Here is a 15647-nt window from a genome sequence, read left to right as displayed (position 1 = left end):
ACTATTGCTCTTTAAAGAAAGCATCCTCCCTGAACAGCTGCCCACCGCCAAGACTGAAGTGGGCTGACCTGTGCCAGCTCAACAGCCAGGGACTTGCTTAGGGAAGTAAGCAAATTGCAGCTTTTCCATTTTTTTCCAAATTAAAAAAAAAAAAAAAAAGAAAAGTATTATTTTGTTTGGAAACACCCATGTCCTGTGCTTATTGTAACTGCCTTCTGGCTGTGAGCTAAAATGAGTGAAAAATTCACAAAAAAAAAAGCCCCCAACACCAATCAAACCCAATTGTGTTCCCTACATACTTTCATTTAGAATCTTCCTTTGCAGGTTCTCCCTCCTTGTGCCAAAGCTGAGGGCTGCACAAGGCTCAAAGACCATCACTCACTTGGGCTCTGGCATCCACCCTCAGGTCAGTGGGCAAAGCTGGGCACCCCAGAGGGGCAGTGGGGGACACCAGTGCCTCTCCCAGCACACCAGATGTTCCCTGCACTGCATGAACACCCCCAGGTCTGCACCCTTTCTCCTCAAAGCAGATGGCCAAGCAGCAAAATGGACATTAACATCAGTGGATGGGGCATGGAAAGTGTTTGGGGTTTTTTGCTTGCTTCCAGAGGGCAAAAATAGCATGGATTTGTAGGTGAGGTGGCAAAGACTATTATTGTAAGACAATAATAAGACATTGAGGGCAAAAAGTCAAGGAGACAATGGGACGTGCCCAGCACAGCAGCTGCTTCCTTCAGCCCAAGGGATCACTCCTTTAACCACAGAAGCCTGAAACTAGAAAGGCAGGTTTGTTTCTCTTTTTAAGCAAATCCACCTTCCTTCTCCTGTCAGCATCCAGCTCCTAGTGGGTGCAGGAGTGGCCTCCTGGCCCCACAGAGCCTGAGACCCCAGCCAACATAAGGGAGGTTTCTACCCAGCTGCTTAACCTGCTCCATGAGGCTCAAGAAAAATGCAATTTGGATCCTTCCCAAATCCACTGAAAGTATCTTTCCAGGAATGCGAGATGCAAGCCTGATAAGCACATTCTAAAACAAGACTGGGCTAAGTCTTAAAGCTGTCCTTCAGTTGTGTATTTTAATTTGTTAATTAAATAAAGCTAATTTGTTATCATAGGGAATTTTATCAGTTTAAGAACTCCAAAGCTGTTGTCTGAAGCATGAAGACTTTCCTTTGCAAACCACTTCAGCTTTTCAGGCCCAGAAACAAAACAGCTGCTTGAGCTGAAGATGGGCCGGAAGAAGAGGAGCTATGCCATGAGGAAATACGCAGACTTCCTCCCCAGCACAGAGCTGTGTCACGGACTGTGGGCAAGTACATTTACCAGCACGGGCTCCCCTGCCCAGCATGCAGTGACTCCCAGCTCTCCCTCAGCCTGACTGCAGAGCAGGCAGCTACCACAGCAGTGCAGCTGCAACAAGCACTTGGCACTGCCGCAGTCCTTCCCTGCCACACCCTCCCTGGTGCATCTGACAGATGTGATGCTGCAGAGCAGCAAGGCTTATCCTGAGAAACTGAAGGCAGCAATGCATGTTTGGGAAGTGCAGTGAGCCCAGCAAGAACATTTCACTTGCAGCTCACTGAAGAAACAAACAAAACCCCACATCTCCAGAGCCTCTGAACTGGCACTTCTTACAGCAAGCTGAAAGGAGCCTTCCCACCAGAGGCTTGCCGTGCAGAAGAGCACACCTGCTTGGAGCACAGAATTCCCTAGTTAGGAATGTTTGCACACAGCAATTAAATACCCCAATGAGCCTGGAGTACAGACAGGATGACACACAATTTGCCATTCAACCAAGCAGCAAGCCTGTGTTCATTGTGCTTTGAAGCACCTGCTTTTCAAAGCAGCTCTCCATCTGTACACAGGTGCCACGTGGCAATTTGCTCCAGGCTGGTGCCCAGGGCTCCCAGCCTTGGCAGGACCAGCCAGCGGGGGGGAGGAGTCATTTCCACTCCCACATATCAGCTCCAGAATTTTAAACATTGACTCACAGGAAGTGGGAGCCAGGGCTATGAGGGGCAGCACAGGCATACCAGCATTGCCCTGCCCACACTAACTTTACTCAACTGAGGACTGTTGGCTCTCCCTGTCTTTTAATGTTCTCATTTTTAATGAAGATGCATCAGGAAAGGGGAGAGAACATCCTCACCTGGCCTCATTAAACACATCCTCTGCAAGAAAATGCACAAGCTGCCTCAGTGGCTTTATCTAGGCTTTGAACTTGCCTCCCAGCCTCAATGGGTGAAGCAGGGCACACCAAAATTGTACCTCATCCACTACAGCTGACTCAAAATCCTTTACTGAAAAAGCTTAAAAAACAAAAAAAAATTAAAAATCCGTATATATAACGTTCCCACAGAACTAAAATAGGGTGTATTTAACCAGACAGGAACCTGGGAGATAACTAGGGCAGGCTCTACTCCCTCCTCCAGTCTCTCACTCCTCCCAGCCTTCTGCCACATCTATCTCACCCCTGCAGAACCCCCTTCCACCTCCACCCTGCAGCACCAGGGGCCAAAAATTGACACAAGACAGCAAAGATGTGAAAACCCCAAATGAGATAAACAGCAAGTGGGCCATGCCCTCCCCTTTCAGGCACCTTAGCCTTCTATGCCTCTGCCATCACTGCAGCAGGAAAAGTTAATGATTAGCAGTCCAAGGCAACATCCCTGCTCAGGAACAGGGTCAGCAGCAACACACATCCCCTTGATCCAGGTGGGGCTCTGGATCTGGAAGAAATTTGTGTTCCTTTATTCAATCCAAACTGCCACCGGGTCAGACAGGCAGAAAGCGCAAGGAACCTGTTACTGTTGCATCTCAAAAGAGAACCTGAGAAGCAACAGTGTTTGCTCCAGGTCTGTCAAACAGATGCATTCCCTAACGTGGAACACAGCAGGAACATAACTTACTAACACTCAGTTAAGTCCCAAATACAGGCATACACCTGGTTTGGAGGACATCTAGGGCAGAGCTAGGCCATTCCAACATCACTCTCCAAGAGGCCAAGTACAGAAAAACCACAAATCCTGCAACTTGACTGAATTCTAGTTCATATGCTCCCCAACAGCTGTCACATTCAAAGTACCACAGCCAAGCCGTGTTGGAAAACTGAGCCATTTCACCTTCTCTCCCCAGTATTCCCATTCAGCCTCCTGCCTTGATCTTGGAGACCTACTATAGCTCAAGAGAGGCTCAAGTGCTCTTGTCTGACAAAGCAGTTCGGCGCCAGCATTCAGCTTGAGCAGCACATATTCCATTCAGGGATGTTTTTGTTACTAATTTCTTATCTCTTCCAGACATAAGACTCTGCAAAATCACAAAAAATGGTGGTCCATTCCATTATGGCATTTCATGGACTTTGCCTTATTGATATCAACCTGCTTTTGCACTCCAGTACCACAGGCAAACTGTGAAATCTGTCTGGAAACAGTCCAGTTGTATTGCTCTAGCACCAGCTGTGCTACTGGCAGCATCAATCCATGGTGCAACCTCTCCTTCAAGTCACCTTGAGAGACACATCAGACCAAAAGACATCACCTAGAATGGGTTTAAATGAGTTTTATTTTAGACAACCTACATGATAGATGTTTTTTTCTTTTTTTTTTTTTTAAACAATGCCTCCACTCCAAATCAGGGTCAAAATAAGTGAATAAAGCTCAAGATGACATCAGTCCAGTTAGACATTGCTGATTCCTGGTGTTGTGCCGATGAAGAAGAAACAGCAGCCAGCTATGAAGACAAGTGATCCAAAACCATACTGTATGATTTGTTACTGAAACAAGAGTAAGCAAGTGTTAGTTAAAGGTCTTGACATTACCAGCAAATTTCTGTAACTTGTTTGTGTATTCCCTAATTCAATCTGGGCTGCCACAGTCAGGCAGGCAGAAAGCGCAAGGAAGTTATTTTTGCATCTTAGTGCAAACCAGGGAGCAACAGGAAAAGTGCTCATGGTCTATCAGAGGATGCTGATCATTTTTACAATTGTACAGAGCAACTGGCACCCACCAGCTGCTAAACAAGCCAGGCTGAGCACTCATTCACACTCTTCCTGCTTGACACACCAAGGTTCATGTTTCCCCTCAAGCACATCCTAAACAAGTACCAGAGCTTACAATGTACCCAGCTGTCTCTGAAGAAAGCCGCACCAAGAAGCTGAAGCAGGTTTTACTGCACATGGGAACACCTTGCTACTGTTCTTGTACTCCACCTTGAAGTAGGTGGAGTTATCCAAACAACACATCCAAAAGGTGTGCCCCCATAGAGAAGATGCACAGACGCTTCTGCTCCCAGGAGGTGCCCTGCAGGTGATCACCTGTTCCAGGACCAGAACAGACATCCCCCCTCATCAGGCTGTGGGAGGTGCTGTGTCTGTCTGGCCAACTGAAGTGTTCCTTTAATTGGGCTACTGCTGCACACCAGAATCTGGCTCATCTTTACATGACTTGCATACCAGAAAGCCTGTGAGAAGCTTTACAGATAAATTTAGCTGTCTATATACAGACTTCACAAGTCCACAATGGGCAAGGCAACTGTTGGTCCCACACTGCAGTGAATTCCACAGGTGTCCAAGCAAACCAAAAACCCACAAGTGTTGAGATCCAAATACTCTCTTGTGGGCAACCACATTCCAGACCATAGGAGCAGACCACAGGAGCTCAGGTAGTTGGGAGATTCCAGATAGAAAAAAGGTTAAGTACCTGGTCAAGTAATACTGTGTTACCAAATTTAGGGCAGTATTTATACTGACAGTTCTTGTATAAGGGCATCAGATTAAGTGAAAGAAGACAGAATATGACCATGCAAGGTACTTCACAGTTAACTCCCAGAAAAGAGATCCAAAGTAGAAGTGCTCCATTTCAGAGGACTTGCTCTTTAATCTAATGGTTTAAACCCATTCCCAATTACATCTCACCAGGGCCATCCCTTCTGCATTTCTTGGCCATAAGTCACCATGAATCACAGCAGTGATATACATCCCCTTTTAGTACAACTGAATAGTACTCAAAGTTTCAGGCATTTTGTATAATATTAAAGCACCAGGCATTTTGTATAATATTAAAGCACCAATCAGGCTGTACTTGCACAATACTTAAAGTTTTCAAACTGGCAGCTACTGTTCAACAGGGATACAGGAGAACAAAAGATGAAGGAGCTCACCATGTACTTGGGCACATTAACTCAGTTCAGTACTTACACATTTCTCGATTTCTAAGCCGTCCTTAAAGAAAATCATATATGGGGTCACACCATCCTCACGGAAATCCAGGAGAGCCACCATTCCATCTGGATTCATGTTCTCCCCTACAAAGAACTTCAGAGGAATGTGTCTCTAAGACATTTAATTGGCTAATGCCAGGAGAAAATGCCTTTTTATACAATACTTTTGTATAAACAATGCAACATCACCAAGCTCAGTTTAAAAGTCTCCCTGACCAGCCACAGGGATTTTCCTTCCCTGCAGCTTGTCAATCTTTGTGCTACCATGGCTGATACACCAGAAGAAAGGGATGCTATCCAGAGGGACCTTGACAGGCTGGAGAGGTGACTCCATGGGAACCTTGTGATGTTCGACAAACCAAGTGCAATGCCCTATACCTGGGTCAGGGCAAGCCCAAGCACAAATACATGCAGGGCTTGGGAACGGATTGACAGCAGCTCTCGGGAGAAAGACTTGGGATGTTGGGTGACAAGTCTGTGTAACCCAGCACTGTGAGCTTGCAGCCCAGAAACCCAGACATCCAAAGAGGAGTGACCAGCAGGTCAAGGGACATGATTTTGTTCCTCTGCTCTGCTAAGCCCTCACCCAGAGTGCAGCATCCAGCTCTGGAGCTGGGATCCCAACACAAGAAGGATGTGGATCTGCTGGACCAAGCCTAGGTAGGCCACTGAGATGGTCAGAGGCCTGGAGCACCTCTCCTATAAGGACAGACTGAGGAAATTGGGGCTGTTCACCCCTAGAGGCTCCAGGGAGACCTTACAGCACCCAGTATGTAAAAGGGACTACAAAAAGTCTGGAAAGGGACTTTGACAGGGGCACATGGCAATAGGACAACAGGAAATGACTTTGAACCTCTAAAGAGGACAGATTTAGATTATATATTAGGAAGAAATTCTTCACTGTGGCACTGGTGAGACACTGGCACAGACTGACCAGAGAAGCTGTGCATGCCCCATCCCTGGCAGTGTTTGAGGCCAGGCTGGATGGGACTCTGAGCTACTGGGTCTAGTGGAAGGCATCCCTGTCCATGGCAGGGAATTGGAACTCGATGATGCTTTTCAACCCAACACCTTCTGTGATTCAATAATTTTACCTTGCTGCTATGAACAGAGCAAGAGACAGCAGGGGCCAAAGTGATCTACCTTCCAGGTCTAACTGCACAGTCCCTGAATCACCATAACAACAAATGTAGCTAACTACAAGCACTACCAGCTGAAATGAGACCACCAAACAGCTAACAGTCTCTGGCTGTTTCTCCTCCCTGACTCTCAGGGCCATTATTACTCTCAAAGACTGTCAAGTTAGCATCCCCACAACAGGTGCCATCAACAGTCTCAACAAGCTGTTCAGCAGATGAACCAATCACAGCTTATCAATACTGCTGTAAGGAGACATAACTCACCTGGTAGTTTTTGAAGTTGGCAAGGATGTGTTTGATTTGTTCTGCAGCCCCGGTCATGAAAGGCTTTACTCTCTCTGGCTTGTGTTCCTCAAGTCTGGCTTTGATTCTGGAAGGACAAAGAAAAAATGCTCTGAAAACATGTTCTAGCTTAATATCTTCATTGTCTGGCAGGATGCCATAGCAGAAAGGGTTGACCCAGCTACATGTCAAACTTAGATTTTGCTGCCTTTCCCCCCACTTCCTCTCAAAGCCCCCAAATTTTAACTTAGTTTTTTAAAGTAAAATCACAGAACAGTACCTGCCACTCCTACCAAGGTTATTTTACAACCAGGCTAGTGATAGGCAAAAATCAGCAAGCCCTTTCCACAGCACCAGGAATATCACCCACATCACAAAGCTTTTTCACTTTCAGTATTAACCCCACTGAACACCAGCCAACAGCTGTTACACCATGAACTAGCAAAAAGACCCATTCACACACGGTTTTTAGCTGTTTACACTGTCACTCTAGAAAAGCTCCAGAAGCTTTTCTTTACCACCTCAGTTCCTCCAAATGAAGGTCTGGCATGGACAAATAGAAAACAGCAAAGCTACAAATAAGAGCCAAAGCACACGATCAGTTCCTCTACCTCAGCCACAATAAACACACATATTCCATCCCCCATTCTTTAGAGGCCCGGTTCTGCCAAGCATTAAGACATTACTGAAGTTCACAGCCAGTTTCACACCTGTATCAGAATGAACACCTGATAGGAATAAATCCAATGCTGTTTTTACAATCTCAAGCACACAAAACCCCTGCAGCCCAACTGAAAGGAAAGGCCTACCAACACTTACGCTTTCATGTAATCCTTGATGTACTTCTTGTAGGATTCTTTTGTGAAGCTGGTCTCCTGAAGGTGGTGGTTAATTACTATGTCAACACCAGTTATGACCGTGGCTTCTGTTCCATCTCCCTCAGGACCTTCAGCAGAGGCATTGCCACCAATTAGAGAGTCATCAATTTGACCCTCTGTCCTGGTGACCATCTAGATTTAGAGACATCAAAAAACTTAACGGCTCTGCAAAAAACCTTAGCACTACCGCTCTTACACTCCTATGACCTGACAGCAGGGCACAACTTGAGACACAGTTCAGTGCAAGGAACCTGGCTGCAGCTTGAGCACTAATCTCCCAGTGACAGGAAAAGAGGGAATGGGTTAAAATTGAAAGACAGTAGGTTTAGATTAGATATTGGATAGAAAGTCTTTACGTGGGAGGCACTAGCAAAGGTTGCCCAGGGAACCCGTGGATGCCCCACCTCTGGAACTGTTCAAGGCCAGGCTGGATGGGGCTTTGAGCAACCTGGTCTAGTGGACGGCGTCCTTGCCTATGGCAAGGAGGCTGGAACTAGATGATCTCCAAGGTGCGTTCCAACCCAAAGCGTTCTATGATTCTATGACTCCCAAGCACGACTCCCACACGGTGCACAACCGAATCTCCATTACACTCCAGCCTGGCTGACTCGGGCTCTCTCAGGCACCATCTACGGCAGCACGGGGCACGGGGCCAAGGTGAGTCTTCTCTCTTTCCCTGCTCGGGCTCTTCGCAGGGAGGCCACCCCCCCTCCCCACCGGCCGTGAGTCACCGCGGCAACCCTTCCTCCCTCCCTCCTTCGGGGCGGGCGGGCACTCACCTTCCCCTCCACTTCCAGGCACAGGCCGTCCGCCACCTCCCGGATCTTGTAGATGTCCGAGAACATCTCATCCTCTGCAGGGACAGAGAAACGCACATACACACCCAGCCGCGTCAGCCTCCGCCTCCCGGCACCCACCACTATCCCCCATCGCTCCCGCCCCCGGGCTCCGCGCCCCCCCCGCCCCGGCCCAGCCCCGCACATGCGCGCCGGCACCGCCGGGCCCAGCGCTCGGGCCCGGGCCGCGCTTCCCCCCCCCCCCGCCCCGCTCCGAGTGCCGGCCCGACCGCCCCTCCCGGCCGCGCCCCCCCCCCCCCTCCGCGGCCTTACGGCTGATGCAGTCCCGGTAGATGATCATGGCGGCGGTGGGGGGCGGCGGGGGCGCGGGGTCTCAGCGCAGCGACCCGGGCGCGGGGCGGGAGCGGGGCGGAAAGGGCCGAGTCAGCGCCTGCCGGGGCTCATATAGCGGGCACGGCCCCGCGCGTCACCGCGCACGCGCACTGCGCGCCGCCCCGCCCCTCCGCCAGCGGCGCCCCCGCGCGGCCGCGTCCGGAACCGCCGCGCGAGGGGGGCGCGAGCGCGGGGTTCCCGGCGCGCGGGCCGGGGCAGCGCCACAGCGGGGACAGCGGGCACCAGTACCGGCACCGGCACCCGCACCGGGAGCTGTCAGTGCGCCGAGGCCTCCCCTCCGCCTCTGCAGGATCAACTCACCGAGCGACCTCACACGGCTTCCCCTCAGGGCCCTTCACCATCGTCACTGCCCTCCTTTGGACGCTGTAATAGCTCCATGTCTTCCTTACGTTGTGGCGTCCAGCACTCGAGGTGAGGCCGCCGCAGCTCAGAGCAGAGCGGGACAATCCCCTCCCTTGCCCGGCTGGCCGTGCTGTGCCTGATGCACCCTAGGACAGGGCTGGCCCTCTGTGTGCCGGGGCTCTGCTCAGATTCACCTGCCAAACGGCGAGCGGGGTTTCATCCCTCCTGAGTCAGAGGGGCAGGGCTGGCAGGGACCTCTGGAGAGCAAGCAGACCTGCCCCGGGCCAGAGCAGGGCTGGTGCCTCTCCCTCATTGCCTGTGCTTGCATTTCAGGAGTTTCAACACCAATTTTCCTCTTGCTCCTAATCTTTTAAGCTCTCAGTAACACATTTATTTTTGTCTAACTTCTTATGAGGTGTCCGGGAGGTGTGATCACTGGCTCTTCTGTCATTATTCAGAGTCACTGAGCTGGGGCGATCACATTTTCACTTTCTTTTGCCAGTTGGTGCAAGATGGTACAGCTTTTGGGCACACCTATGCATCCTTTCTTTTTCCTCTTTTTTTTTTTTTTTTTTTTTCAGGGAGGCAATTATGTATATCCATTCTCTTTTCCTTGTCTTGTATTAGGAAGCGTCTTTGCACCCCCATGTTCTAAACTAGCCTCCAGTTTAACACAGGCAGCCTGGTAAATCCACACACTGACTTTCCAAGGAGAAGTGCACCCAGCTTTTCCCAAGCTCCCCGGGGAAGCACTGCTGCCCATGTTCCATCACATCCAGGGTGTCCCCTCCATGGGCAGCCTGACAGGGCTGTGTCTCTGTGAGCTGTCCTGGCCACTTCCAGCTGCTGCCTCCTCGCTGCCATCCCCACACGCTGCTGAGGGGCTCTGGACCTTGCAAGGGCTGTGACACAGGGACACAGAAACTCATTCTGTTATACATTTGCTGTACTGGTTACTGGATCTCCTCCAAATAAGTGATGTTTTGAAAACATTTATAGGGAAATAAGTAGGAAGCTATGGAACTCTTCCTGTTATTACTCCCTCAGGGAAATTGAGTTGGGGATGTTCAGAGGCACTGCTTATGCACTCGTGAAAGGGCTGCCTGGGACAGGTATATTTTTATTATTTTTCTTATAAGGATAAGTGAGATTTAGCCCAGTAGTCAGGGTCGAGATAAAAGACAGAAGGGCAGTAATGCCTAGACCTCTTTTTCCCCCTTTGGACTTACTTTTCTGCAGCAGCCTGTCAAGCTGAAACAAATCTAGACCTCACTTGAACTCCGATTCTTAAGAGACATTGATAAAATACCTTCAAAAGACATCATGGGACCTGAAACACTTAATGCTGCTAATGATCCTGGACTTGGCAGAGACATCAGGGCACAGGACACAATTCCCTGTCCCTCGCCTTCCTTAGGCAGTGAATTGCTCATTGCTTTCCTTGTGTGTGCCAGTGGAGCTCCCTTTTTATCTCCTCCTTCCCTGCTCTTCCTTCCTTTGCTCCAGATATCAGTGCCCTTTTTTTTAAGATGGTCTAGCTTCTTACATAATCTAATTAAATTTACAAGTCGTTCTCTGCTGGTTTTCACCTTCAAGACTACTGCTGCTATTTCAGGCCTGAAGAAGGGGCTTCTTCCCAAAAGCTTTTCCTGCTTTTTTTTTCTTTTCCTCAGTGACATCTGGCCTGATAAAAGATAGCCCCTCTTTTTACAAACCACAATAAAAAAAGAGCAACTTACATCTTTAGCAGTATGTTGAGTGACAGGAGAACATTTGGCTCCTTCTACATAGTGTAATATGCAGCTAAAAACATCCAGTTAGTAGGTGTGCTTCAATTTGGTTTTCTTTTCAAGAGACCATTCTAGAAAAAAGGATATTTCTGCATAGTCCAGAAACATCTTACAAATTCATCAGTTGACTCAATTTGCTGAAGTCAGGGTAGAAAGCCTTTAGCACAGTGTGATGGTAAAGGGACCTTCAGGTTGCTCTGCCTTGCCTGTAGGTCTGTATTAGGAGTTGCAGGTGTAAAATGTGAGATGTCACTTAAAAATGCATCTGCTAAATGGGTCAAGGCTCCTGTGTGAACACCAGGAGTGTTTGATGTGGAGTTAAGTTAAATCAGTATCAAGTTGAAGTTAGCAGTGTTTTAATTGGCATAGGCTTCGCTGAGGTATCAGTGCTAAAATTTTCCTGTGATCCCATATAAACACTGAATTATGTTATGTGCTGATACTTTGTGAATTTGAAATAGATTTGAAAGTGCTTTTTTCCCCCCCTTTTTTTTCAGAATCCATTTGAGAAAACCTTAGTATTCCTCACCTGCTTTCTGTCCAGGCAGCCTCTTCAAGCACTTCTCACATCCAGCCAGAGTTGGATTCACGTTTCAGAGTGACACGTTAAAAATGTGGTCCCTCCCTCCACCTTTTTAGTTGCCGATTGACAACCAAAATGATGTGAGAAGTTTTCCTGATAGTGCACCTCGCCTTTTGTGTTGTGTAAATCCTGAAGGATTGATGGAATCCTGTGGGTTTATAGAGGAGTCTTCTAACAGTATCTGAGGAGGATTTTCTAGGCAGGTGTCTGCAGAGTGTCACAAGAAGCCTTTCCCATGGAAAGCCACACCTCAGACAGTTGTGAATTACTGCAGTATTGCTTCCATCAATATTGTGTGGATATGGCTGTGCTCAACTAATTGTGTCTTGGGTTAGAGTGCCAGATGACAGCTGATCCTGCACCATTCTGTCCCCAAATAAACAGTCCATTTTCAGCCCTTGTGGCAACTCCCATGAGCTGTAAGAAAAGGGAGGGGATCCTGCCTTCAGCCTATGTCTCCTGCAGGGTGCAATCAGTGGAAATAAAGCAGAGGTGAGGCTGGAGGAAGAGAGGTGGTACTGGGCTATGACATAAGGGGTGGCACCAGTGTGTTCTTCTAACCTTTGTAAAAGGCTGTGAAAGTCACATAAAAGTGATGATGTTTTACATCATTTGCCAGGTGTGGGGGAGAGGATCCTAAGTACACATCTATATCTGCTGGTAGAAAGAAATTGGAAAAAATGAGGATTAAAGGACTGAGCAAGCCCTGGTGCTGCAGAGAGGCTGGCAGGACAGTCTGTGCCCAGTGCCCCCTTCCCCAGTGCATCTCCCAAAGCACAAAGGCTTTGGGAGAGAGGATGCACATGATCAACTCATGTCTTCACAAATCTGTCTGGAATTTAGGACTGAAACAAGGAGCTGTGACTTTGTAGCCCCTTCTCCAACACACAGAGATGGAAACTGTAGCTTTTAACTGGTTCGCTTCAAGTTGTTTCCCCAGGGCAATTCCAGGCAATAAAGATTTGATCACTATTTGTTACCCCTGCTTATTAATTGGGAATTGATCTTACAAAGCCAGACCATCAGTTTGATTCTTTCAGGTGAGTTTATGTTATGAATATAGTCAGTCTTCCAATGCTTGACAATCCTTTGACTGTTTTGGATCTCGAGCCAAAATTCATAATTTAGATTTACATTGGCAGTGTACTAAGCCAGAATCCCAGATCCCAAGATTAATATTTGAAAGAGTTGAGCTTTGATCATTAGTGTAGCTTATCAGCTCAGATCTATTCACAAATGATAGACCATATTAGGTTGGACTAGATAGATTAAGGTATCCCAGACAAAGGCATCATTTTTAGAATACAAGGAAGGTCTTTGGTTGAGCAACAAGCCCTCTAACACTCACAACAGACGCAGGTGTTCGTGTTCTTACCTTGACATTTTCAGTACTTAGTGTTCCTCTCGGTGGCTGCTGCACTTCTGCGAACAGACACAGAGGTCGCTGCGCAGCCACAAACCCCTTTTACCTGCGGCGCTGCTCACCCAGACCCTGCCCTGGGCGGAGTGAGGCTGTCAGCCCGCACTGCAGCTGCTGCGTTTTTAGGAAAAACAGGACTGCGATTCCCAAGTTCACAACTATGAAGCAAGGTGCTGCCCACCCGCAATTTCATACTCACTAACCATAGAAACATCCAGGTGACTGAAAGGGCTGTGGTGGAAATGTCTGCACCTGATCCTCAGGTCTGTGCCAGTGTGTCGCACTGATGTGCTCAGTGATGGAATAGAGAGTGCATTCGTTAAAGTGGCAGTAACATTACATTGGGAAGGACCACCAGTGTACTGGAGATTAAAACTGGAATTAAAAAGGGATTTTGACACATTGGACAAGTGGCCTGAATTGTTAGAAGGCATCTGGACAAGGCCAGCCCATCAATGAGCAGTCAAACATTTGCTAAAAAGAAAACCTACCAAAGGCTTTTGAACACAAAGGCGCAGCATAACATTTAAACAAGCTCTGAGCCACACATTACTAGAAACTGAAAGAGTGCATAGGGGAAGTGCTGCCTGATCATGGCCCTGGTCCTCTGCTTGTTGTAGGCTTCTGCTGCTGGCAAATGCCAGGGAATGCTGAGATGATGATGTGCTCCACGTGGGTGCTCTGATGTCATGTTCACAAATACAGAGCAGAAATGATCAGCCATGGACACAGGACAGAGAACTGGGCAGCAGTTCTACAGAAAAGATCTGGGATACTGGTGGATCCAAAGCTGAACCAGAATCATAGAGTCATAGAAACATTTAATTTCAAAACGGCCTCTGAGATCATTGTGTCCAGTCATTAACCCAGCACTGCCAAGTCCACCACTAATCCATGTCCCTGAGTGCCACATCTGCTTGCCTTTTAAATACTTCCACAGATGGTGACTCAACAACATCCCTGTGCAGCCTGTTCTGATGCTTGACCAGCCTTTCAGTGGGAAAAACCAATAATCCTAATGTCTATTTTTACCTGTTCTGAGAGAAGGCCACACAATATTGGAGTAGCTAAGTGATGATGTTATGTGTAAGAGACTTGTGCTGTTATAGACGTGAGGGGCTGAGCTCTGTTTGGTGGTGCTGGTATTTCCTGGAGCACTGACTCCAGCTTTAACAGCACACTTTGAAAAAGCTATGGACTGATCAGCAAGGGTTCACAAGAGCAGAGGGAATGAGTAGAAGGAAAATGAGTTAGTTTGTTTTGCTGTGAGGAAGATTTAGATTAGCCATGGGAAATGCTTTCCAGTACAACCAGAGAAGCAAAGAATAGGCTGTCTACCTAGTTCTCTGTCCTGGCAGGTTTTTGGGAATAAGCTAGAAACCTGTTCATGGGAGATCAGAAAACATGTTAGATCTGTCATTGTTGACACAAATAATGGCTGATTCTGCCTGCCTCTAGGTTCTTTTTAACCCTATTCATAACCAAGTGATTCTTATATGAACTATGTGCTGTCATTTATACCTGTTTAGGGTGGTTACATAATCAGGGTAAAATTAATATCCACAAATCCCTATTCAGAATAAACAAGAGGGTTTGGAAAAGGGACATTATGAGAAGAATGTTTCTCTGCATGGCAAGATGGGTCTGCATGGAAATCACGTGCACACAGGAGAAGCATTCAGGTTCTGCAGTGCCCAGAGTCTTAATCCTAGTGAGTCCCTATTTTAGTCCTGGTTAAATACAGTGTGGTACAATCCTTTGACTTAGGTTAGAGGTATGCTGCAGAAAGGGCTCCTTCCACGCCAAACCTAAGGCAAGGGTAAGCAGGGATCTATAGTAGGAGTCCTAGTAAAATATCTGTATTGTATTTGAATATCTGTATATAGGCCTTGCCCTGATAAGCCCCAGTTGTTCTTGATGGGCTGCAGCTGTGATGTCCTTAATTGGGCTGCAGCTGTAGCTAATGAAGATAACTGGGATAACAGGGACTGGGCTTGACCAGTCAGGGAGAACCTGGATGGAGCCCTGATGGAGAAGGATTAACAAGCAGAAGAAGTCAGAGCTGTGAAGAACTGCCCCCAAGAAGTATTGCTGAGAAGGTACGAGACTTTAGGAATATGATTGTGACAGTATGGGACTTTAGAAATATGAAATATAACAGAAGATAACAATGGGGATCTAATTTCTTGTGTTGGGACTCTCCTTAGTCTGTGGGCAGTAAACCTGGACATCTCTCTTACAGCAGAGTAGAGGTTTTATAAAGTCATCCACCAAAAAAAAAAAAAAAAAAAAAAAAATTTCAGTGCATGCCTGGCTGGTTCAATTGTTTTGCAAAGAATGGGAATGGAATTTATCCTATTTATCCTCCACAGCAGAGATAGCTCACGAGCGGATCCATTTGTTAAGAGCGCTCAAGCTGACTTCTCACGGAGCAGCCAGGCTGGCTACAGAAGGGAAGGGGAGCTGGAGCTGCAGGCAGGGGAAGTGTCTTCCCCAGCCAGGGCTCAGTCCCAGGGTGTGCCAGCCGGGCCAGTGGTGTGGAACCAATGTCTGAAGCCACTCCAAGGGCTGGGATGAGCCAGACACAGTGTGGCTGCAGCACAGCCCAGGTGGGGAGTGAGGGATGGGCATGAGCACAAACAGCCACTGAGCCCTGGGGAGGAGGGTCCCAGCAGGGCAGCTCACGGCCCCATCCATGGAGCAGGTTTTACTGCAACGTGAGCCAAGGTTACAATTTCCATCTGCAGGCATCACTTCAAAGTTAGCCAATGCTTCTAAGGCAAACATCTCTGCCCAGTTCTTCACCCT

General features: G+C 47.9%; 2 protein-coding genes and 2 non-coding genes across 5 annotated transcripts in view; 1 reads left to right on the top strand and 3 right to left on the bottom strand.

The window, feature by feature from the left end:
• Nucleotides 1–2736: 2736 nt before the first annotated feature.
• LOC131554998 (small nucleolar RNA SNORA31) lies at nucleotides 2737–2872 on the bottom strand. Its single transcript, XR_009274493.1, has one exon. It is a non-coding gene; the product is annotated as a small nucleolar RNA SNORA31 (small nucleolar RNA).
• A 669-nt stretch (nucleotides 2873–3541) lies between these two features.
• Nucleotides 3542–8784, bottom strand: TPT1 (tumor protein, translationally-controlled 1). The gene is made up of 6 exons (XM_058799901.1): nucleotides 8624–8784; nucleotides 8294–8367; nucleotides 7456–7646; nucleotides 6619–6724; nucleotides 5193–5309; nucleotides 3542–3770 (listed from the first exon to the last, which is right to left on the bottom strand). The coding sequence occupies exons 1-6, from the start codon at nucleotides 8649–8651 to the stop codon at nucleotides 3768–3770; spliced, it is 519 nt and encodes a 172-aa protein (XP_058655884.1). The 5' UTR covers nucleotides 8652–8784; the 3' UTR covers nucleotides 3542–3767.
• On the bottom strand, nucleotides 3837–3966 carry LOC131554997 (small nucleolar RNA SNORA31). Its single transcript, XR_009274492.1, has one exon. It is a non-coding gene; the product is annotated as a small nucleolar RNA SNORA31 (small nucleolar RNA).
• Nucleotides 8785–8910: 126 nt separating the features above from the next.
• SLC25A30 (solute carrier family 25 member 30) overlaps nucleotides 8911–15647 on the top strand; it is a 32711-nt gene continuing 25974 nt past the window's right edge. The window contains exon 1 of one of the 2 annotated variants that reach the window (XM_058825164.1): nucleotides 8911–9115. The gene's annotated coding sequence lies outside the window, so the exon portion shown is untranslated. The remainder of the gene's footprint in view (nucleotides 9116–15647) is intronic. The other variant, XM_058825160.1, reaches the window with a different exon arrangement.

This window comes from Ammospiza caudacuta, chromosome 2 (genome assembly GCF_027887145.1).
Source record: "Ammospiza caudacuta isolate bAmmCau1 chromosome 2, bAmmCau1.pri, whole genome shotgun sequence".
NCBI lineage: Eukaryota > Metazoa > Chordata > Aves > Passeriformes > Passerellidae > Ammospiza > Ammospiza caudacuta.
Note: the sequence above shows the minus strand (reverse complement) of the source record. Positions and strands in the feature narration are given on the sequence as shown.